At 38.6% G+C, this 24,333-nt stretch overlaps 1 protein-coding gene across 2 annotated transcripts in view; it reads right to left on the reverse strand.

Annotated features, from left to right (window-relative positions):
- GTF2F2 (general transcription factor IIF subunit 2) overlaps positions 1 to 24,333 on the reverse strand; it is an 80,966-nt gene that overhangs the window by 27,667 nt on the left and 28,966 nt on the right. For both annotated transcript variants that reach the window (XM_082278393.1, XM_082278392.1), the window contains exon 6: positions 14,517 to 14,598. In XM_082278393.1, coding sequence (XP_082134519.1) covers positions 14,517 to 14,598 — 82 coding nt within the window. The remainder of the gene's footprint in view (positions 1 to 14,516; positions 14,599 to 24,333) is intronic.

The raw sequence follows: 24,333 nt of genomic DNA on the forward strand, positions 1-24,333 counted from the left end.
TAAACGCCTTGTGCATCAGTCACTTCTTATACAGACACAAAAATACATCCAAAGGCCCCTGTCAACATCAAAGCTGACCATGTAACACGATGCTTCCATTGCTTCCAAAAAGGACACTGGTCTTTCTGAACTTAGTAAGAGCTTGGCACTTGCTTTAGCAAGTTTCAGATATCTGTACCAAGTATTACTTCTATTTTGCACTCACCATATTTCCTAAATCCTAGACTTGAATTCTGTGTTTATTCTTTTATTAAAATCATGGCACATGTGACATGTGGGCAAATACGCTTATAACTCCTCTTCATCTTCTCTGGATGATACATAGGATACTTGTGCTTCACTCATTAGCTTCTGAAATGAATCTGCCCATAATCTTCAAATTACTTCATGCATAATTAGGCAATTCCTGATTTTCATTACTCATGTTTATCGCTGCAGTATTTACACAGCACCAACCATACAGCTGCCCATGTACAGATTGGAACACATCACTAATTACATACGTTTCATTTGGTTCTATTCCTCTACAAGTGAGGTTTTGGTTTTCAAAGGCCATGTTCCAGGCTCATCACCCAGATGTTCAGGGACCAGAAAGTCCCTGAGGTGTATAAACTCATTTCAATTTACTGACCTTTTCAGAGAAATAAAGCCACTAATAAAGCATGTTTGCCATTTTACTTCCTAACTTGTGTATCTACAGCTAAAATATGACAGCTTGGATTCACTGAAGCTGGTAATGCTTTACCTGATTCCTTTTAAAGTTTTTTTTTTTTAATTATATTAGAAGAAATGACAGTTTGAAATCTTTGTTGGAAAATAGTAACAATAGATCAGTTTATGATTTGTTTGCTCATTTCTCATCAATTTAGATGAATGACTGTGCCTGTTTAGACCAAGCAGCTGCTTTTCAAGCAGCTTTCAAAAGTCTTACTTTCCTTCATACAGCTGAAGTCTCATGATATACACAGAAGACAAAAGTACAATACTATTTATTGTCCTCTGTTTAGCCAGTTTCTAGACTTCCACAAATGCTGTGCTTAAGTAATTGAAGCATGTGAAATATTTCTTTCAGCTGTACTATGCACACTTATAAACGTGAAGTAGAGTGTAACAAAAAACAACTTCTTAGATTTTTAAGAGCCTGTAAGGCAATTAAACCAAATAACTGCCATATTCCAATCTATGTTCTGCCAAGTTGCATAATGTAAGTACAGACTACACGGCAGCTAATATATTTCACTGAATACACAAAACAATAGCTCACTTTCCATAAGCATTGGCTCTTAGGCATGTCAGGAACAAAAGTCTATATGCTCACTGTAGCTAACGTATCATTTACTCACCTAGCACTTCACTTACATACAGCTTAATGAAATAATAAAAAAATCTAAAGGCTATATAATAAACTACCTCCACAGAGTACAAACTAATATCCAAGTGACAACTCAAAGTTAGTTTTTTTATTTTTTAAAGCATCAAAAGGATGTATTAATTGATAATTCTTTCTGTACCAGACCACGCAAATCTAAGACTTCAGGACAGAGAAGAGGGAAAAAATACTGTGTAAGACTTCAATGAAATGTCTTAAATCTGGCATATCTATTTGCTAGCTTTGTCCTTGCTAGGATACCACAAATTGTGGAAAGCACTTTTTACCCCCAGAGTGGATACTACATTGGATATTTGTCTTCTAGTATGAAAATGGGCTAAAAAGAGTTAAAAGAAGAAATAGCAATAAAAACAGCTTTAATAATCTATTCCAGTTGGGTGATTTAAGCATCAATTTATAAAACCTACACCATTACTCCTACTCCAATATGTGGCAGCGTAACTACGCTGTAGGTGTTTCTTTCCAAGTTGTCCTGAGTACCTCTCATGGTTGATATTGCTGTAATAAAGTGCCTTTCATGTTAGTTTAAATTTGTGGTATGAAGACAGGGAAATGAAGTTTAGGTGCACAGTTAGAAATTTAAAACAGATGCTTTAATTCTGCTACAATTTATTGGGAAATATTAATATGATTCAGTTTCACAGCATGCGTGAATATAAATCCTCAGGAGATTTAATTAGGTGTATTTTATCATAAATTGCATCCCCATAGACATATGCTCCTCCTGCTTCCTGCTGATAGTAACAAAGACCAACTGACACTTAAGAGCACATCTGAAGTGTGGTTTTCTGATGACTCTAGGTACAGTAAGAGAATATAAAAACAGTGCTCAATATAAGTGTCAGTGGTTTTCTCCGTTGCCTTACCATACTGACTTAGAAGGCAGTTTATTTTATACAGCACAAATTAACCACATGAAGTTCTATGTTTTGTCAATCTACAAAATATATCTTTTGCTTCCAATACCATAAACAAAGCATATGAAAAAATTCTATTTGCTGTACCCATAGCTGTGCTTCATATGAGCCTACAAAATATTCTCTTGTTCTGAAAATCATCATTTTGATCAATTAACCTCTTAATAACTGAGTCTTTTCTGCAATACAGTGATTTCTTAATGCTCTAAGCATTTTGATCATAGTTTCATACTTTCAGTATGCAGTACTTATTCCCTGAATTTTACTTCAGAAAAAGAGTACTTTTCACGGACTTTGTTGAAAAGTTCTTTGTCAACATGAGCCACCAACTGCAGAATAGTTAAAACAATCTTGATTTTTCTAAGCAGTTCCCAAAGACAAAACAGAAGCCAGTGTCTGAGTTGAAATTAGAATTCAAAATAAAGAAATTATTTGAAATCTAATTTGAAAATTATGTACGGGTGGTTTGGTTAGGGTTTTTTAAATTTTAGTTTGAAATGTATTATATAAATACAGATCTAAAGCATAACTCTCAGATATTATCATTTAACATCCTCAGGTATGCATCCACATAACAGTGCTGATTTCCACGTAGTCTGCTATTTTTATCACATATTTTTATACTCCCACCTACACTCACAGTGAAATTTCTCTTTCAAGATGACTTCACAATTCAGAATATATCCCAGAATGCCGGGATTTTCTTCTCTTTTTTTTACGTAAAGAAATCTGGCCATGGATATTTTTGTGCTCCTGTTTCTCCTGTCTGTTTTCCAGTTAGAAAAAAAATGGAATGAACTGTGATACAGATAATGTTCAACCTTGTAACACGTTTTGAACACAGGGCTTTCTTTAACCTCAGAAACAGCTGTAGTTAACACTGCTGGAGAGCTAGGATCTTTTCACATATGACACGGGAACTTTTCAAAATTAGCTTAGCAGGCAGAACGTGTGTCTCATTACTTCTAGGCCCAATTAAACATCTTTTTTCTTAAATCTGAGCCATTTTGAAAGTGATTTTTTCACCTCCTTCTGGTTTTAGATCTTAAGTGTTTGCATTGTCATAGTCATGACTGTCTAAGGATTAACAAGTGCCTGAGTTCCTGGGAAGATAAGGACTCGTGCTAGGCTATTTTTTTACATTTAGATGCTTCACCTTAAAGGTGTTGTCACGCTCCTGACTGACTAGAGTCAACCTGAGTTAACACTGTTCAACCAATTCTGAAGAAGAACAGAAGCCTGTGTGTCTCCACACTCTGCAGACCGGAATAATGAAGTCAGAACCTTATGTTATAAACAGAAATGTAAAATCCCCACTTTCCCCCTGCCTATTATTGGGAATGCAGCACAAAACTTCAGAACTGAATACAATCCAAGAGCAGAAGGAACAGAGGAAAGCTCTTTGGTGAGCTGTTTCTTTGTCTAATTCATTACTACTACTTCTTTATCTTCCTTCTTGGCAAGGTCTCAGTCAGCACTCAAGCACACACACACAGTCTGAGGGAACAGCAGGGCAGTAATTCACACTTGTGTTACAAGTCGCAGGGTACAGTTCCTCCTGATTCTGCCACTATCATTAAGAAAAGGGTTAGTCAGATATTCCTGCAAAAATACAGACCTGTTCAAAGACCCAACATAGAGACGTCATTGGCATTAACTTTGGTTAGGACCCAGTGTGTTCACACTTTTCTCAGTTACTGTTTCAGTGTGTCCAAGACCTGCAGGATGGTACTGTACCAGTTAACTTCTAGCAGGTCTTTTTGGACTTGCAGAATTAATTCTGTGAACTGTCTGTCAGGATGGACTAATACATTAATAAAGCATGAGGTTTGCTATCTTTGGCATTTGGAAAATCAAACATAAATTATCAATAGAATACACTGTATGAGTTGAGCACAGATTTAAATTTCTTTATATTTTTAAGCTGCTGCTGAAGACAACTCCTGGATAAACTTTCAACTTCACCTGAGTCAGAAAGGGCCACCCTAAACCTCTACCAGCAAATATTTGACAGTGCTTGACAACACCAGAAGCATCCAGCACGCTTAAAGTTTGAGGGAGAAAGGTACCCTGGATGAGAGAAGGGAAGGAAAGGTAGGGGATGGAAGAAGACATACACAGTGATCAACTGAAAAAAAAGTCAGTCTGTCCTCCAAAACACCCCAAATTCAGTCAGTCTGCTGCTGCAGGTTTCACTACTGCCCTCCTCCACCTTCTAAACCTAACTTCTGGTCTTTGCACACATTGGTTTCTAAACTGTTCAGAGATGGCTCAACTATAAATGGCTTTTGATAGCTTATGTTAAAACACCCTAGCAGAGACAATGGATCCCAAAGAGAAGAAAATTAAAGAATTTTGATAGAGCAGGTGACATATATACAATACACTTGGATATCAGTAGGATATTAATTCAGGCATGCAGAGTCACTTTTAGTGCAGAACATTATCAGCCTTGTGGTGTGCCAGAAACTTGGGTGAAGATGGGCACATTTTTTAAATCATTTCCATTTAGTGGTTTTGCTATATTAATTACACTCTGTTGGAAACTTTAATTTCAAATACCAGCACATAATCTCTCTAAATCTCACTACCTTGCTTTCAAACTTGTGGCTTGCAAGCACCTGAAACAGGAGAAGCTGCCAACTCTCAGATGAGGCACTATCTATTTTGATTTTGTGTTTGGACATTTCAGGCTTCTTGTGAGGCATTGGAAAAGCACAGAGCAGTCACCTGGAACATAGCACTCCAAGGGAAAACAGATCTTTACAACTCCTGTGTAAAAGGCTCTCTGGGCTGTGAGCCCACATTGCCAGCTCATGTCCAGTTTTTCACCTACCAATGTTCTCAAGTCCTTCTCTACCAGACTGCTCTCAATCACCTACTTTGCATTGATACCACGAATTGCCCTGCCCCAGGTGCAGGACCCTGCATATTATCATACATCTATGTGTTCTACGTAAGACATACTACAGAACAAACTTTTACAAAATTATCAATTAAAGTAATAATGATCCTAAACCCTAATGGTCACAGGCATTTGTCACAAGGCTGCCTCAGTTTCAGCTTTCTGCCAGGGCCAGCAGGGGAGGAACTGAGCAGCAGAGTCCATAAGCACTCTTCACGTTTTCCTATTGGGGTACATCACAGCATTCAAGGTACAAGGTTAGCTCAGAAAAAACTTCTCATTTCAATCTCAGGTATGGATAAAACACATCAGTCATACAACAGTTTCACTGTACTATTCAACAAACATACAGCAAGATTTGATTTGTAATACTCTTTCTACTAGTGCAGAGGCATTTGTGTTGAGTCCTAATGGTGGTACTGGCTTAGTGTACAGTGCAAAATTTTCAGTGAAGTATCACAGATACCAAAATGACAATGATTAAATCCCAGCCAAATCTACTGACGGCAAACAAAGGAGGCAACAGTCTAGCAAAAACATCACAACAGACTTCAGGAATTGTGCAATTATTGTATACAAGGTTCAGTTAAAATGTGTATTCCATGAAGAAGCACAAAGCAGCTTGCAAATTTCAAACTCAATACAGACTTGAAAGGAAGGAATATTTTCACAATTTACACATCACTAGAACTGACATTTAAGCCATATTCTGTAGATAAAACACCATTTCAAAGGAGAAACCACCTCATTCTCTCACAATCATGTCAGTCTTGCAACGGTAACAGAATTAAAAAAGCAGCATATATTTTTCTTAAGGCCATAAACAGATATATCTTTATTTAAATGAAGGCATGGAAAGAACAAAGAATTTGAGAGCCATTGTTTTTATATGAAATTGTTAAATTTGTGCATGCACATAAATGTATTTAAGAAATATTTCAGGCAGTGGTCCTTTGTATTAATTTCTCCTTCTTTCAAGCTGTGGGAAGTAACAGTCTGTAGAAGAGCTTTTGTAAAAAATATTACTGAAAATGATTCACACTTGATTTGAAATGTAAGTAAGCCCCCTATGATTTTAAAGTTCCTTCACTCTATTTGCAACTTCAGTATAATTTGTTGGCTTCTAATACTGGCAATCCCATTTTTTTCTCTCCAGATGTTTCAAGAGAAAAAAAAATGAGTTTACATAGACTAGATTAATGAATTTCAAAGAATTTTACATTATATCTCTCATTTAAAGCAAAAGAAAGTGATTTACTATTCTTTTCCATTTTATGGCATTAATTTGAATTCAACTCCTAGCCTTTTAAAAACATCCCTGACTCAAGCATTAGCAGGTGGCTGCAAAATATCCTCTCTTTTGGAAAACATTTCAGGATTGTGCCTGAGTACTAACTGATTGTTTTAGTGCTACAGTATCTTGTATTAATATCTGAGGCATTTAGAGAATGAGTCTTCCATAAAATGCAATGCTGTGATTAATTTCTAAAGCTGGCATCTTTTCCACCCACAGAGGCTTTGAGAAGCACAGGAGATACCTTCACTGCCTTCCCTCATGGTGTAGCTGGTCCTATGGCACTCTAGGAGTTAAGCTCCCACTGGAATAGTGCCATGTCTTCAGGAATTAAATCACCCACTGATCACAGGGAAACCCAACTTGAGAAGCACTGGAGTCCTACAGACAGACATTCCTTCAAAAAAGAACCAGAAACAGAGGATGGATGGTTTGTCATCTATGAATTTCCTTGAACTTGGTGACATCCCAAGTAACAGGTGCTATTTGGAGGGACTCATATGTACCCTGCCTCCTTTCAGACCGTTGTTTCAGTGCCTTCTTGTAGCTTCATGAATTTCAGGAATGTTTTGATAAGCCAGGAAATCAATACATCAGCAACAGAACTTGCCACCTGATGATTCTAATCTTTGATTCTGCACCAGGTAACTTTTAGCACTCAATGATATCATAGAATTTTTGGAGCTCCTTGGCAGCAGGGAACTGTTGGATGATACCAGTCTACTGATCTGTTACAAACTCAAAATATCATCAGTAGTATGTGAACAAAGTGGCTTAAAAATAGAAGATGTGGTATGGTGCTGACATTCTACATATTGTGAAAATTTGAGCTTGTCAGCCTGGTATTGCCAAAGCAGTTTTGCAGAACCCAGAACACCGGCAGCGCTCAACATGACTACAGCATTTGGAATGGTGGTCAGGAAGAGATCCATGAACTTCAGTGAGTTCTGCTCTGTAGTAGAGAAAATCATGACACTGATGTGGAAATGACCTTTTTTACTTACATCAGTAACACCAGATCAGTCATGGCAGTTAAAACTGAGCTCTCAGCTTTTCACCCACTATAGTGTGACTTTCATATTACAGATGGAAAAGAAGATGAAAAGGAATGTCCTACCCTGGGAAGAGGAAGGATGTTCCTATGTATTAAACGAGTCCCTCACTGAAATCTGGAAAGCACCTTCGCAGCAGAATCTGCTGTAATTATAATCTTTGTAATTATTGTTGCCCTGGTCAACAGTAAGGTTAAAAGACCTCCAGCATTGTACGACACCAAGGACTCTGGTTTCAAGAGAAGGAATCTGTGCTGCTGACATTAAGGACTAGAATTATAAATATCCAGAACTTCTGGTGCTGAGCACTGGTACTGAGTGAGGCTTTTTTCCAGCCTTGAAGAAGCTGGCTACGACTGAAGCCTGAACATACTCCAGGATGACTATTTTTAGCCTCACTGCTTTCAGCAGATAGAAAGGAAATGGATGCTATTTTGCTAATTACCATAAAGGCAAACTAGGTATGTTCTTAAATGCAATGCTTCTGTTTCATGAACTTTGCGTCAAAAAAACCCAGGAGAATGACAACTCTACAATTACAACTATTGATTGCCTTCCACAAGGTATAAGGAAAAATTCACGGAGTATTTGCCATAAACTTTTCTTAAATATTAATCACAAAGCATTTCTCTTCTTTCTGAAAATTCTAGGCTTCTATCAACAACATACCTTTCTAAAAAGGCACAGAATACATTCATTGTGCTCTCTATTCAGAAACTATTTCAGTTCCAGAGAAATGCAGGGGAATCTGGACACAATCTTGGGCAACCAGCTCTAGGTGGCCCTGATTGAGCAGGGGTGTTTGGACCAGATGAACCCAGAGGTCCCTTCCCACCTCAACCATACTGTGACTCTCACCAGGAAATGATGATAAAAACAGAAATAAAAAATAAAAATAATAAAAATAAAAAAACAGAAATAAGGCAAATTTCACGTCATGCTGTAATGAAGCCATTTTAAGGTAAAACAAAAAGAGAATCGTAAGTTAGCCAGCAAAGCCTACTTTTTTTATCCTCTGTCTCCAGGCATTTACAAAAAAAAGGAAACTGAGATCCAGTGACCAGATCAATGGTGTCTCCCCAAATTTAAGAAAGTATCAGTTTCCATAACCAATATAATTCATATGCTAGAAAGTGTATTAAAAAAAAAGAAGAAAGGAATGTTTTATGCCTCTTTCCCCCCCCCTACACAACCCTCTCAGATTAGCCCATATACACTTGGCTGCTAGAAGCTGAAGACAGCAATGGCGTAACAAGAACATATTAACCTTCTGCATCCAGCTTCAGATTTAAGAGAAACACAATAAAATACCTGCTGCATTATCAACAGTAGGCTATGCCTTATTTATTAGCATTATTATAATGGCTGGAAACAGCGACCAAAATTGCAACCTTTTTCATATCATTGAACATAAAAGCATGGTAATATAAAAGACCTATTAAAATCCAGTCTCAGAACAGCACTTGTAAGAACAACAAAAAATGACAGACAAAATGAAAAGGACAAGAGACAGAGAAAAGATCCTAAGATCACAAAAAAATATATAGCAAACAAACAAAAGCAACATCCCAACCTCTGCAATGAGGAATAACAACTCCTCTGTGCTGCTGAGCTCATCTCACTTAAACCTTGTTTTTCTTACTTGCTTCTCTCCACTACTCCATTAAAAAAATGTGAAAAATTGATCAAAAATGGACAAAGATATTGAAGTACTAGTGTGCCTGTTACTTTGCAGTCCAATTGTTCACAATTAGAGTGTTACTTGCTTGATTTGTAAAAACTGGTGGGTGTCCAGGAACACAAGAATAATATAAATACATATCTGAACAGTACAGCTTAACCTATATGAACATGATTAACATTAATTTTCTACAAACTATATAACTCCTCAGGAAAACTTGTGATTGGAAATACTTTAGCATATGAAAAAAAAATATTTTTTTTGTACTTGATGAATAACTCAAAACATCTTGGGAATGTATTTTTGTACTATGATGAATCTTACTTCAAGCCAGAGAAATTGATCTTCAATACTTGAAAAATCAAGGTCGCATTGACTGACACACAGATGCAATCTCAGCACTGCATAAAATTGGCTTCCCACCTCAAACAGACTGAGCAGCATTTGTGCAGCATGTCAGCCTTTGTGGAAAATGCACAAATGTATGCATACGTATTTATTTTGGAAAGGAATTCTTAGCCAACTAAGCATATCTACAAGAATACATATGAAGTGGCATGGTGGCAAAATTACTCATTTTCTTCTGCTAGTAAGGAGTATTTGTAGGGGGGCAAAAAAAACCCAACAACCCCCCCCCCAAAAAAAAAACCAAAAAAACCCAAAAAAAAACCCCAACCAACCAAAAAAAAACCAACCCAAACCCCTGGCATTATGCTCATTTTCAGCAATATACTGAACTGTCAGTCAGTCAATACTCTCTCAGTACTTTAGAAAAGGTGAGCAATTCATCTGCACTAATTTAATTTCACTTGCTTGACCCAGACCACCAACCTTCAGGACTTCTAAAGGCCTCCGTAATATGGTTGTAAAGAAATGTGACTTTTCAAATGTGGAAATTCATTAATTATTCTAGAATGTTTTACAACCCATTACTCCTGAAAGCCTATTATGCACATTTCTTCCAGCAGCTTTTTCTAAGGACTTTCATTATACTCTGTAGGAAACTCTTATAAGAAAATACAAGAAGATACACAAAATTCTTGCAGCCTTGTTACAAGCTGTCATACTGGCAATCACAATTTTCACTAATGATACTTCAAGACATATTTTTAAATTACTTAAGAGAGCTATAGGGATTACCAGCCTTGCTGCATTGTTAAATGTTGGCTCTCCTAGGCTTTTGGTAATCCTAGGACTCCTTTATTTTCTTCACTTGGCATACAGTTTATGAGACTTCAGTAATTCAGATTAGGTATAGCCAAACCAGAGTCTTCCAAAATCCATTTTGAAAAGCGATCAGCATTTCAGCATCACATTTGAAAATGAAACAAGGGCTCTGAATTTATCCCTTTTTGCCTGCCATTCTCCACTGTTGTAGAAGTGCTACCAACACTTTACACAGTTCATCAATTGCTTGAGCTGCCCTTCACATGCACCTTCAAAACCCCCTCTGAGAACTGCGAGACTGGTGCCCAGCCAGCCCAGTGCAGAGGACCTGAGCAGTCCTGGAGACCTTTCTGTAGCCACTCAACTTGACAAGGTCAGTCTGAATCAGAGCTTTGCAGAAGTCGCTCTCAGAGATTTTTTTTTCTTCTTAACGTTACCTTAAAATGAAATGTATAAGATAATGATGTGTTCCAAATAATTTTGAAAATATTTTTTTTCTGTGAGGAAATGGAGAAGCAGAAATGGGAAAGGGGGCCTGAGAAAGAATTGGGGAAGAGAGTTTGCTATGATCAGAGGAATGAAGAGAATGCACGTGAGGACCAGTGCAAGGATGGAAACAGGTAATTTGGCAGAAAGAATCTGAGATGGGGTGCATGCCAGTCCTCCATTTTCCCTTAGGAAAATTAGGAGTATCAAAATGTTATTCTCATCTCTTTTCAAGTCATCTGGAGCCTGAAGGGATCCTGAATGTCTGGGGAACTCCTCTCTTCCCGTGCCCCATGTTTCCCATGTTTGCAGACAAGCCCCTTGGAAGATCTCTCTCTTTGGCAGGGTCATTAATCCCAAGGTGGTTAAACACTGGGATAATGAAATTAAAATCTCTTAAGCCTCAGAAAGACAAAATTAAGGCACAGATAATGTATCTTCATGGTGGAAAGTTAACTCCAGTACAAAAATAGTCTAGTTCGTGTGGGACTGGCTAGGGAGGATGTGGAGCCTGCATAAGGCAGTCTGACAGAAGGCAGCCTACCTGGATGACATGGATGGTGGGGCCACAAGCCTGGTGCAAATAGTGTGCTGCACAATGAGCCATGTGTGTGACCCCACCTGTGACACACACACTGCTACAACAGTTCACATGTGCTCCCATTGTCTGACAGGCTCCATGGGGCAGGAAGAGAACTATCATAGAGTAGTGTAGGCACAGTATTTTCTGTGACCACTGCACAGCAAAGCTGACTGCAGTTAGGAATGGTCTGCCTACTTTTTTCCCCCACACAGACCAAATATTTTTAAATGGGATCATGAGATCCACTCCCACAAGACAGAAATCATGACAGGTGCTTGGAAACCACATATTATTTTCCAGCTAGCTGCAATAACTGCAAATGTACAGCCAATCATTAAGGTGCTACAAAGAAGAAATACACTGCTAATAAGAAATTGTAGGAAGTTCAATAGCAAAAAGCTTTACTAGTGCAGGATAGCAGGAGTTTCATGGTAGTTGTCTCCCTCCTAGGATGTGAAGTTCAGGAAAACTGAAAAAATTTAAATAAATCTCCCAACAACAAAACTTGCAAAACAGAATATACCAAGCGAAAGTCATACAACCTCTGTTTTACCTGAGTAGTTATCCCTAGACACACATTTGTACCTTGTATTCAACATGTGAACATCAGCCATCTCCACCCTTTCTGTAATCAAATCAAAAGCTTCTCCTTGGGGAAAAAACCCTCAGGACTACTACATTTGTTAACACTTTCACTCACACATGCCACCAGTTTCTGTACTTTCACCATCCATCCTTAAACCCGTATGTCAGGCTTATCTCCCACTTAACTGCTGGGAAGCACATCACAAGACCATCGCTTTGTCCTCACACTGAAACTCTACAGAGCAGCAGGGAAATCAATGCCACGCCATGCACCCATCAGCCAATCTCCTTGACCCAGATGCAGATGGTAAAATAGACAGGATCCGTATCTGCATTTAATGCCAGGAAGTATAAAATCCCTTTTGGTTACTAACAGCTCTCAGAAAAAAGTGATTACAACTTTTCAGAGTGTGCAGCTTCATTTTCTAGATCTTAAACGTTTGAAGCAACTGCATTTATCTTTTACTTCCTTCCCAACTCAACTTAGCACTATAGCTCTTAAAGCCTACACAATAGACTTGCTGTTTTATCAATGTTATAAATTCCCACTTCGAAGAGTCTCTCTCATATAAAGCACAACAGTAAATAGAAAAATGAACAAAATGTTTTAATATAACACAACTCTATAATGTATGTGTTTTCTCTTGAATGCTGTCACCTTTTTTTATGCACAAATACAGACTGGAGCACTTTGAGGGTGGGAGAGCGTAAGGGGAGTGAAAAGTTAGATCCTACTACTCAAATACCAGCTACAGTATCTGGACATAAACCAATTTTTTCTAAGACTGTGACTGCTAGATGTGTTAAATCTCATGCTGATTCCCAACAGATCAGACTATTTTTTTTGACTTCTTGGTAGAAGGCAAAAAATTTCTAACAACATTTAAAGTTAGAAAGTAGGAATACACAGCCTGACAATTTTTCTAGGGGAAGGAAAAAGCAATGGTACCATTGTTTTCACCTGTCAGTGTTTTTAAGAGACAAAATCTGCTTTTGTGTTTGTACTTCAGTTGCTCCTATAGGAGTAGAACATGACAAAATTGAAGACCAGGAGGGGCTACATCCATGCATGCGTGACAGAAAGTAGAATGCTGAAAAATTCAAAGTTTGGGTAGTACTTAATTAAAGCTATCAGTTCTGTTTCAGTCTCCTGCTGTGGCCTTACCAGAAGAAGCTTATCTGATCAACTATGTACAAAATGCAAAAAAGCACTGGGATCAGGAAACCTGTGATTAGACCAGTTATGAAGCAAATACATCTTACATTCATGTATATTTAAAATTGCCAGATTGAAATGAGTCCTTTTCTCTAACATTACATTTGCCTCGTACTCCATTTCCCACTGATGACAAAAACCATGACAGCAATCACAGAACTCCATCTGAACTGAAGCAGTTCACTGTACAGGAACAAACTTATGGTACTGATTTGCCAACATCTAGAACATAAAATGTCAAAACTGAATGAACTCAGTAAGGAAATACTGGAGCAATTTAGATGACAAGAGATGGTTAATAAAATATAAGATAGTGAAAATGTATATCATACATAGAAACCAGATCAGGCAATGGAGAAAAACGTCACTTTGCATTTTCTGTGTTTCTTTTGATAATTCTAAAACCAGTCACGGACGATTCTCTTCATGACATTTCCTGCTTTGAATTTCTTTATTTACAACAAACTCACAGTACAAAAGGGTGATTTAATGAAAACACACATGCTTAAAATATATATAAAATATGCACTCAATATAAGGCACAATTCAATCCCAAATCTGATTACTAGAGAACATCATCAAGTTAATTATCCATAAGATACATGAATCACATGGTAAATTCTAGATGTATTCACTTAAATTTTCAGAAGTCATTAAATGATCCTGTTAAATGTGTGTGTTGTGGTTTCCATGCCACTTATGGTATTTTCAGTCACTACCTTTTCTAAGAAGCATGCCAGTTCAGGTCCAGCACTTCTCCAAACACTCTTTCCTATTTTGGACATTTTAAATGTCTTTTCAGAGTTCCTTTTTGTCTAACACGCTACAGTGTTAAGTGGAATTAAACTTGGGCGATCCACAGAAACTCGTACTCAAGATGTGTGTCCTGAGCAGTCCAATGTAATCCCTTAAGTCCTTGGGAAATTCAGCTTCAATCGCATTTGAATACAGTCATATATTCAGATATGAAAAGGTACATGTGCTCAAGTAAGAGCTTTGCATATGATGGGATGCAGAAGTCTGCATCATCCCACCAGACAAAACCAGAGGGAGATCCAACTCCCACAGCAGCCTTCATTCCCTCCCTACAGTAAATCCACCCCAAAAGCAAGATCAGTTCTGATTCTGTGTCAACCTGGTGTAAGACCATGATAATACTAAAATCATCCTTCCCTAATAAGGCAATAATAAAAGCATTGAAGTCAGATATCACATATAATTTGTCATGAAATACTCCTACCTTTTCAGTTTCATATAATTTTCACTAGCTGCAGGTCTGCATTCAGCACGTTGCACCACTATTCCTTCCAAGGCAAGTTTATCTAGAATGAAAAGAAAACAAAGCAAAACTGGGCATTAAAGTAAGATCCACCAAGATGGTCAACATTTGAATTATTTTTCACTAATCAAGAATTTACTAAATATAACATAATTCTAAGTTCTCAAATCGAGTTCTAAAATCTCTGCTCTTTAGACACCCAAGAAATAAGCAGGAAAAACATGTTTGCATAGCTGGTATACCCTAGACTTCCTTGTTTTGCCTTCAGATGTTTTACATATTAAGAATGAAACACAGAGATCAAAGTTTAAATAAGAGATTGCAACTCCTTTCTCTAGATGTCACACTCAAGATTATCTAGGAACCGTTTTCTCTAAATGGGTAATTAATACAGTCAGTGACTATGAAAAAAAATCTACAGAGAGAACCCAGTAACCAAAGTATCCAAAATTAGTGGAAGATAAAACAAAAGCTAATTCTATTCTTATTCTCAGGAAAAGAGTACGACATTTTCCTCTTGCTACAATTTAAAAAAAAGTTCACTAAAGGAACGCAATGCAAAAAAATAGTAATACAACATATGGTAGCACTCAGGGAAAAGAAGTAAAAGCTTTCAGTTAGTAATCTAGGACACTACATACAAGTATTTGGGTAATACTCCTCTCTGTACATTCACCCCTGTGATGCAGCCACTTTGTTACCCTACGTGACCACCTTTTGCCTAAAGCAATGATGACTAACAGAGCAGCATCAGCCTACACCATAAAGGTAGGTAAAACCCAAAAAATTAAATGCAACTTGATGCAGAAATGAAGAGAGAAGTGATGGTGGGCCAACACCTGCAGTTCCACTACAATATTCTAGTGCATAATGTGTGGATTTGGGAGGAGTGCATGTTAATTTATCCATCTCTTTTGGACATAACCAGTGCACTATGTGTTAAACAAACACCTCTGGAACAGCCTTGCATTACAAGAAAGGATGAGTTTTAAAGGCTTGATTAGCTCTCACTGTTAAAATGTCCTTCCAAGGGCACTACACTGTCATTGTCACCTTCTGCTGGCAATGTCACAGAAGATGACAGAAATGCTTAGAAATACTGATGTCCAAGCAACCCAAGGCCCTCTGAGACACCTCTGGTTTTCCTATCACCTTACAGACTGAAATATTACTACACCTGCACATCTAAGTCTGCTCGCTCTGAATAATGGCAGGAACAATGACTTTGACATCATGTATTTTAAAATTATTTAATCTAAAATTTCTTGGATTGATTCAAAATCCTTGAAAGCAGTAAGAATGCCATTATTTTTTCAGATAGGTTTGAATGAAACAGAAAATTTGTATTAAAACACTTCTGATTTTGTAGATTCCCACGCTAAAGGTCAAAAGAGACAACTTGGCAAATTTGCTTAATGTCCTGTGTATCACAGACAGAAAAATTTTATTGTCTTTCTTCTTTACAGAACCTAGTAACTTATTTGTGGCTGAAGTGGTACTAATATTGCTGCTTAATTTCTAATAAGAATTTGGCTTCAGCTTCTAGCAGCTGGTTCTTCTTATGACTTTCTATACTATAGTAAAGAGCCTTTCAGTACCTCGTGTTTTCTCCCTTTGAAAGTACTTATACATTGTAATCAAGTTGCTCTCAATCATCTTTGCAATAAATGAACCAATTTAAGCTCATGCATTATCTCATCACAAGACATTTATGCCATACTTAAATCAGTTTGGGGTTTCTTATTTGCATCCTGTTCAATCTTGAAATGGTGTTTTAAGATTACAGAGACCAGAAACCAGACATAATATTATTGTACTGATTTTATGAAAACCATACATGGAGGTAAAATAACAGATACAGGAGCTGGAATTTCTCTCACCTCACTTAAGCCATTTCAAGGTTATTCAGCAGAATCTCTGAATTCAGCTGAGAGAGGGAGGAAGGGAGACTGTCCGAAAAAGAAATGGTCCCATCTCCTTTAGAATTCAATGATTTTCTGGTGGTTTTTGGTCGTGGGGTTTATTTTGGGGGAGGGGGCATACGGTGTCTGTGTCCCATGACTGCTTCACGTTTAGATGGCTAAAACTGGGTTAAGATCAATTTGTCTCTAAAAACCGAGTTCTGGAGGTTTGTGGAGTTGGCTGGCTATTGTATTACTAACACAACTATTTTGAGTCTTTTCTAAGCCTCACATTTTATCTATGTGCTCTGCATTGCCTGTTCCTAGGTGTATAATTGCCTTTGGCTTGGTGAAAATGCATTGTCTTTAAAACAGATTCTGTGAATTAAGCAATCCCAGTCACACCATGACAGTCCTGTCATAGTTATTCACTGTCTGACCAGCATTTGTGTCAATCACAACACATTTTATAAGCAGTTATTCTCACCACTGTCCTTCTTGCTAATCCTGGAGGCAGCCCTTCAAACTACAACTCAAGTGGCTTCCTACTACTAATTCGTTTCTGATACAACTGTCAGTCAGTTTTTAATCTTGTTGTGTGCTTGCTTTTTTTCTTAGACATAAATCAGAAATCACAAGGATCTAGACTACGTGCTATATGAAACGCTAAGAAGGTTGCAAATGTGCTGTTACTTTAAACTCACAATCTTCAAAATTAAGTTTGTTTGACCAGAAAACCTTTACATAAAGCCATGTTTGCTAGCAACCATTACATTTCCAATCTTATCTACCTCTTGAATTCCATAACAATTTTTCTGCTCACCTCTATGGTACAGGTTTCAAGGCTAGCTAACCTATATTTATCTGAACCATCCAACCCAGCTGCCTGAACACTGAAATGTCACTATCAATCTCCCTGCACCTTGCACAATTTTCAAACTATTTTTAAGGATCAGGGTCAGTAAAGCATAGAGTTCCCACCCACCAGCTATTTAGGAAATGAACATGCCAATTAAACATGTTTATCCTTAATATCACCACAGAATCACACAATGGTTTGGGTTGGAAGGGACCTTAAAAATCACACAGTTCCAACTCCCCCATCATGGTCAGGAACACCTTCCATTAGACCAGGTTGCTCAAAGCCCCATCCAACCTGGCCTTTAACACTGTAAGGGTTAGGGAATCCACAGCTTCTCTGGTATCTCATCTTTGATGCCTTGGTTAAATACCCTCTTTTAATTACCACTGATCCAGATTTGACTTCTGCAGTCAAATCCAGACAAAATGTTCCAATCGCTTCACAGTACAAGGCTGTGCACAGTCTCCCAAACACGGCCTTGCAGCTAAGCTTGTTTGCTGTCTAAGAACATCCACTGTCCAAAACCCAAGGTTTATGCCCCACTTCCCCTGGACTCTCCTAAAGATTTTAACACAACCTGAGAGTCTAGCAGAATACACAAAGATATATGCAAACCTCCGGATGCAAGACTGTAGTGAGGGAACACAGTTTTTATTCCCTTTGCAGCCTAATTAGACCTCATTGACCAAACTCAAATTCAGAGATTTGGGTCTGCCTTTGTTGCAGGACCAGAGATGCAATGAGAAGATACCCAAAATGTTACATATCTGCCTTGGTATTTCCATTGGCCTAGAAGGTAATGGATGAATAAGGCATGAAAGTGGTAGTTTCCTGTTAAAAACACCTACTCAAAAGAGATAGTAAAAAATAAATAAATAGGTCTGAAAGACTAACTAAGATCAGTGATGAGAAGGGAAAATAAGACATTTTCCCAAGTGTCTTACACTCAGTTGGCCAACATGTGTTGGCAGGTACAAAGTACCCTCTTAGTGCAGCTCTGGACAGGCTCATCTACATAATCCATAGCTTCATCATTAGCTGTCAAATGCATGCTCACCCGGACCTCCCTGCCTGAATGCCCTGGTGCCAATTCATAAAGTAATTTCAATTGTTCTCTCAGTGAGATAATAGATATGGTGGGGAGACACGGCTTAGAATCCTGCTGACAATCATTATCAAAGAATAGAATATGGCAGAAACATTTAAGCCAATGTTGATAAACAGGCAGGAGAGAAATTTACTGGAATTGTGCAGTAGATGGTCTGATAGGGGTTGGATTGTTGTAGTTTTCAGAGAGAGAGATTGACTGGCTTGGAGATTTTAATGGATTAATCTTCTAGTCTGACTGCACGCAGCTTCAATTTCCAGCCACTGTCTTGTTGGACCACTGACTGCTAAGCTGAAGAGCCTGCTAGGAAAGCATTTCTGCCCATCCCAGCACTTAGGTGGTCTCCACCTTTATCAAGCCTAATAAAAATAAACCATGTTTTCTTGAGCCTTCCATTATGCCAATTTTTCAGCTTCTTAATCGTTCTTATTGGCCTGAGAAAGTCCAGCTCATGAATATCTCTCCTGAGACATTGTCTCTCACAGTCAGACTTGACAGCACGTGCTTACCAACTCCTCCACCTTGTAAGCGGTGCCAAGGAAAAAAGGAGATGAAGACCACACTCAGGATGTATGGTTCCCAAGCAGATGGGAAAAGTGCAGTAAGATGAAAGTGCAGTAAGGACAGGCTGTGGGCACATATATCTCCAGCTCCTCAGCTGTCAGAAGATGAGCTGTTGCTTCCCAGCTGTCATGGTTTAACACCAGCCAGCGAACAAGCCCCACACAGCCACTCACTCACTGCCCCACCAGCAGGATCAGGGAGTGAATCGAAGGGTAAAAACTGGAAAACTCTTGGGTTGGGATAAAGACAGGGCCCCACCACATATACCAATCACTTGGGAAGACAAATGCCATCAACTCCAAATGTCCCCTCTCTTCCTCCTTTTTCCCCCACTTTACATACTGAGCATGCTGTCACATGGTCTGGAATGTCCCTTTGGTCAGTTTGGGTCACCTGTCCTGTCTGTGTCTCTTCCCAACCTCCCATGCACCCTGAGCCTCCTCACCAGTGTGGCAGTACAAAAAGAAGAAAAGGCCTTGGCTTTGTGTAATCTCTGCTCAGCAATAACAAAATCATCTCTGTATTATCAACCCTGTGTTCAGCACAAATCCAAAACACAGCCCCATACCAGCCACTGTGAAGAAAGTTAACTCTACCCCAGTCAAAATCAGCACACCAGCATCCAAGTCAGAAGCCCTGGTAGCTCACACTGCTCATTCAAACCGCTGTGCAGCTTCCCAGTTTTTTGCATGTGTTGGCTGGCCAAGGTACAGCCCCCTCCTTCACTAGACCTCAGCTCTACTCTTACAGACCAAAGGCATTTTCTGGCACCTCTCTTGCCTCAAAGCTGGTACCCTTCTCAGACCACTCTTCCCCGGTAGCTGTGCAGCTAAGAACAGGATCACCAGGTCTTCACTTGGCATTCCCTTATTTAGGCGTCCAGTGATACAGCCAACTTCGTTTTACTGCCCACTGCAGAGAACGATGACCTCATGCTCAGCTGTCAGTGATGTATTATACATAGATCAGAGCCTCTGCAATAACTCTCCTGCAAACATAAGTATTGCAAGCTCTCTACAGTGTATTCCTGGGCATGTAAACTTTGTATTTGGTGATAATAAAATGTTATCTTAACCAACTGTCCAAATGGTTCTGCATCAGCAATGTATCGCCCTACTGACTGTACTCTTATCTGTATCATCTCCAAAACCTCACTAGAAAAAACAGCACCAATAACCAAATCACAGCAACATCTGAATGACAATTCTCTGCTTAACATTTGCCAGTTTGAAGCCTGCAGATAAGTTCTGTATAGCTAAATGACAGAGAAACCAATATGGTAAATATCGTACTACTAAATGACAAATGAAACTTACTGAAGGATTTAACAGAAAAAAGCAACACCTGCTTTGCTGAACAAATCCTAATTTTAAAAAAAGGAGAAATAGTTGGCAACACCCATTTATTCTCCACCCACATTGATTAGTATTATATTGCTCTCCCTTAATTTTTAACCGATTGATTTCCAAGTCATATATTTTATCGTTTTTCATATTTAAATACCTGGCTCATCCAAATTCATCCTTCAAATATTGGCACAGCATTTGCTTTTCCAGTCTTGCAGAATTGCAGTGCTCAAAAATTATTAAAAATATCAACAGCAACTTTGATAGTTTCTTAGACAGCCCTTTAGAAATTCCTGAATGCAAATTGTTCAGACTTGCTGATCTGAAAATCTTTAATTTTAATTACTATGGAAAGCTTGTCTTCAACAGCTGTTAATCAACATCTGGAGGTATTATTGAAATGAGAATTTCTATGCTACCAACACTGAGACAGGAGCTACTGAATGGTCTAACTGTCCAACAACCTGGCCAATTTTCTGTTATGACACTAAATGACTAGCAAACTGCCTCGATAACGCTAACAGATGACATTAGCATGGCTTCCTAATACACTTCTAAATTTCTCTCCCTCTTATAGCTGAGAATTTTCCTCATATTGTTTTGTACTCTAATAAAAAATGTAGCTGGTTTCTGTAACCCAGGTTATTTTCACTGATTGCAGACTGTCAGTGAAGCTGATGTTCTCTGGATAGGCAAGTAAGCTGAACCAGTGGTAAAGCACTTTTCCATGGTGTTTTCTGGTCCTGAATCCTCAGCTCTGTGGCATGCTCAAGCTTCCAGACCAGGAGATTCAGGAAGAGGGTGGAAGTTGCGTGGGAGTGAGGTTATTTTCCAAAAGGAAACATGTAGGGCAGGATGAGGGGCAGATGCCTAGCCCCCTCCTCCTCAGTTTTGTTTTCCTGTGTAGCTGACAGACACCAGGACTGCATTTTCACTGTCTCCAGGACAGCTTCTCTGAGCAAGAACCTCTGTGGATTGCCCTTCTGTTGCAACCCAAAGGGTGAGTAACTTGGAAAGGGAGTACTACTACTATAGCCACTCTCTTAAGCGTGCACAAGGATGCTCAGTGTATTTTCTGACTTAATCTGAAACCAAAACAATATCCTTTCAATTGCTGGATTCCAGCAGTATTCCTTACTTCAATGGCAACCCCAGCATACAGGGTGACACTAATAATTTGTGAAGCAGCAGTCACTTCAGGATTGCTACCTACCCACATTGGAAAGCACAACAATTCAGCTGGATAAGCCAGAAACAGTTCACTTACAACACAGGAAAGCACCCAGCAGCAAGTTACTCTGTCTCAATCCAAGTGGGAAGCACGAAGATCGGGGAAGCACTTGGCACATCTCAGCTATCACACATTGGTACACAACACAAAAGACTCTGAGAGCACAAAAATGGTCAAAGTCTCTAACTTGACTGCAAGAAATACTTCCGTATCTTTGCCAAAATGAACTTCTGGATGATCTTCCAGTACATGGACAAAAGGACAGAAAAAAGGAAATCCAGCATACCTATAACTTCAAAAAACAGTGTTTTAAATGAAATCACCCCACTAAAATTACATGCACTACAATACCATATGTATCATCAAGTGCACATGAAGAATGAGGGCTTTTTGGGAAAGACTTGCAGTATGGCACAGAAAGTGGAAAACTTTCACCAAGAAATGCCAGGCTTTAATTTTGTGCTACAAATGACTGTCAGCTGCAGTGAAATAAAGCTACATGGCTTTGTGCGGATGAAAATTTTACAGCAGCTCTAAATTTTTCAAGTCTCAAAGGTTTAAGTGTAAATATTCATGAACTCCACAGAGTATATTTTCCACACCAAATCCATCTTGAATATTTTATCATACAAACCACTAAAATGATTCTGCATGATCTTTCAAAGAATACTTACTTGTTCACAAAAGTGGAAAATAGCAACTGCAAGTGTTAGAATGTTGAGGAGATGATGAAAACTTAAGTGAACACATACTGTTCTGTAAATCCTGTCTATTAAAATGCAGACAGCTTAACTGGACATGGAAAATTTCTTATCTTTTACAAATCCCTTCTCTCCTTGGAAATCCCTACTCACTTGTACCAGGATGCTTCTGGTTCAGCTTCAAAGTATTTCATGTTCACTGTGTGAGACAGAAGCACCACCAATCATTCTCTTAAGGTTTAACAGACAATAAAATGGTTCAGTATTTTAGCTATGCACGATCTAAACACATTATGTGAATTTTCCATCACTTGACAATAAACTAAATGTGAATGGATGTCTCCTATAATGGAAACAAAAATCTTACTTGAAACTAATTAGCTTTTTCATTTTCTCAATTACTAATTCAATAGCTTGAACTTGAATAACTTAGTAATTAATGAAATGAGTTAATCTTGAAAAAAAGTCCAAATGTTTAAAAATTAGAAACTGATTGAAATCTCTTTGACTGAAGTTATGTTAGACACATCCATGGCATCAAGGAGTTAAAAATAAAACTCTTACTAATTCCTGGTAAATCAAACCTAATTAATAATACCTGCTTAATATATCGCATACAGCAGCAGAAAAATTTAGCATATCAGTGCTAGGGATAGGATACCTTGGCAAGGAGAAGAGAGAGAGAAAAACATTTATTTCCACTGGAGTCAGTTATCAAATAATAAAATATTATAGCAATTACTCCATGGTATCAATAAACAACCTTAGAGACAGTGGGAGCAGCAGGAATAAGATATTTAGAAACAGAGCAGAAGAATTTACAGAAAATAATCTGCCTTTCCACTGCTAGTCAGGCAAAGCAGGACACATCTACCTGTAAAGTGAAAAATACATCTTGAAAAAGATAGAACCTCCTCCTCTCCAGGTCTAGCCCAAGGAAGGCCTTTGCTCCCACCTGGGCTGGGGAATGCATGCAGTGGCTCCCATCTGTCCACTCCCCAAGGAAATGCCCATAGAGATGTGTGGAGAGCTTTTCCTTTCCTGCTTCAAATTGCAAATGTTTAAAGAAGAAATCTTTTTGGGAGGCCCAAACCACAGGAGAGAAGACAGCCATTTGATTCCAGTGTGCTGTGCCGATGTTTCCGCCTCCCTGTACCCCAGTGTTGCTAAGCTATGGTGTTATGTGATGTTCAAAGCTATCTGTAGGCACACAAGCCCTTTGTTCCACAGGACAGCTGAGTTTTTCTATCGAGAAAGAACAAACTGATGCTAGACAGTCTTGGTGACTGAAAAACCATCACCAATATAAACGGTAAATCCTCCCTCTAAAACAGCTATGTCTATGTCTTTTGTCTATGGCACACAGAAAGGCAAAAAGCGAAACCTAATCACGCTGCTGCTCTTGTGTTGGTGAGGATACTCCCTTTGACTGCAAATAAAAGCTTTTGCCATAAACTTAAAACAGTCAGACCAACAAGTCCTTAGCACCACTTCCAGGGTATCTTCTGTGGAAACATCTTAGTGCTGCACATGTGCCCAATAAATGAGTGACATGCATGTGCACACATTCCACATATGACAACCCCCTTGTACACACAGGGACACCTTTCCTTCCTGTGATGTCCTGCTGTATGCATCAGGTACTGTAATCAGTACTAAAAACAATGTGAAAAAACAGGCTTTGTGAAAATAAAAATCCTTGAAACATAAATGAAGCTGTTTAACACCATAAGCGCTAAATATGATTTGGCCAGCTGACACTACAAATACATCTGCACATATTAAAAATAAGTTGCCATTTAGTATAGCAGTATGTATTTCTGTGCAGAACCACCTAAGCTATGCAAACTACTTAGACTTACAGGAAAGAAACAACACAAACAGTTGTTAGACGCTTCTTCCCTTACACAGTTAAATGCAAATTCTCCCTTACAGTCATATTCCTGCTATCTCCCTGCACACACAGCTGATACGCCACCTACTGCAAACCCAACTGACAGTCGGAGCAATGCGAGCAGCATTTCCATTCCAACATCGAGCTGGAGCTGAATAAAGGTGCTTTTTA

Source organism: Coloeus monedula (genome assembly GCF_965178545.1).
Source record: "Coloeus monedula genome assembly, chromosome: 3".
Classification (NCBI taxonomy): Eukaryota; Metazoa; Chordata; class Aves; order Passeriformes; family Corvidae; genus Coloeus; species Coloeus monedula.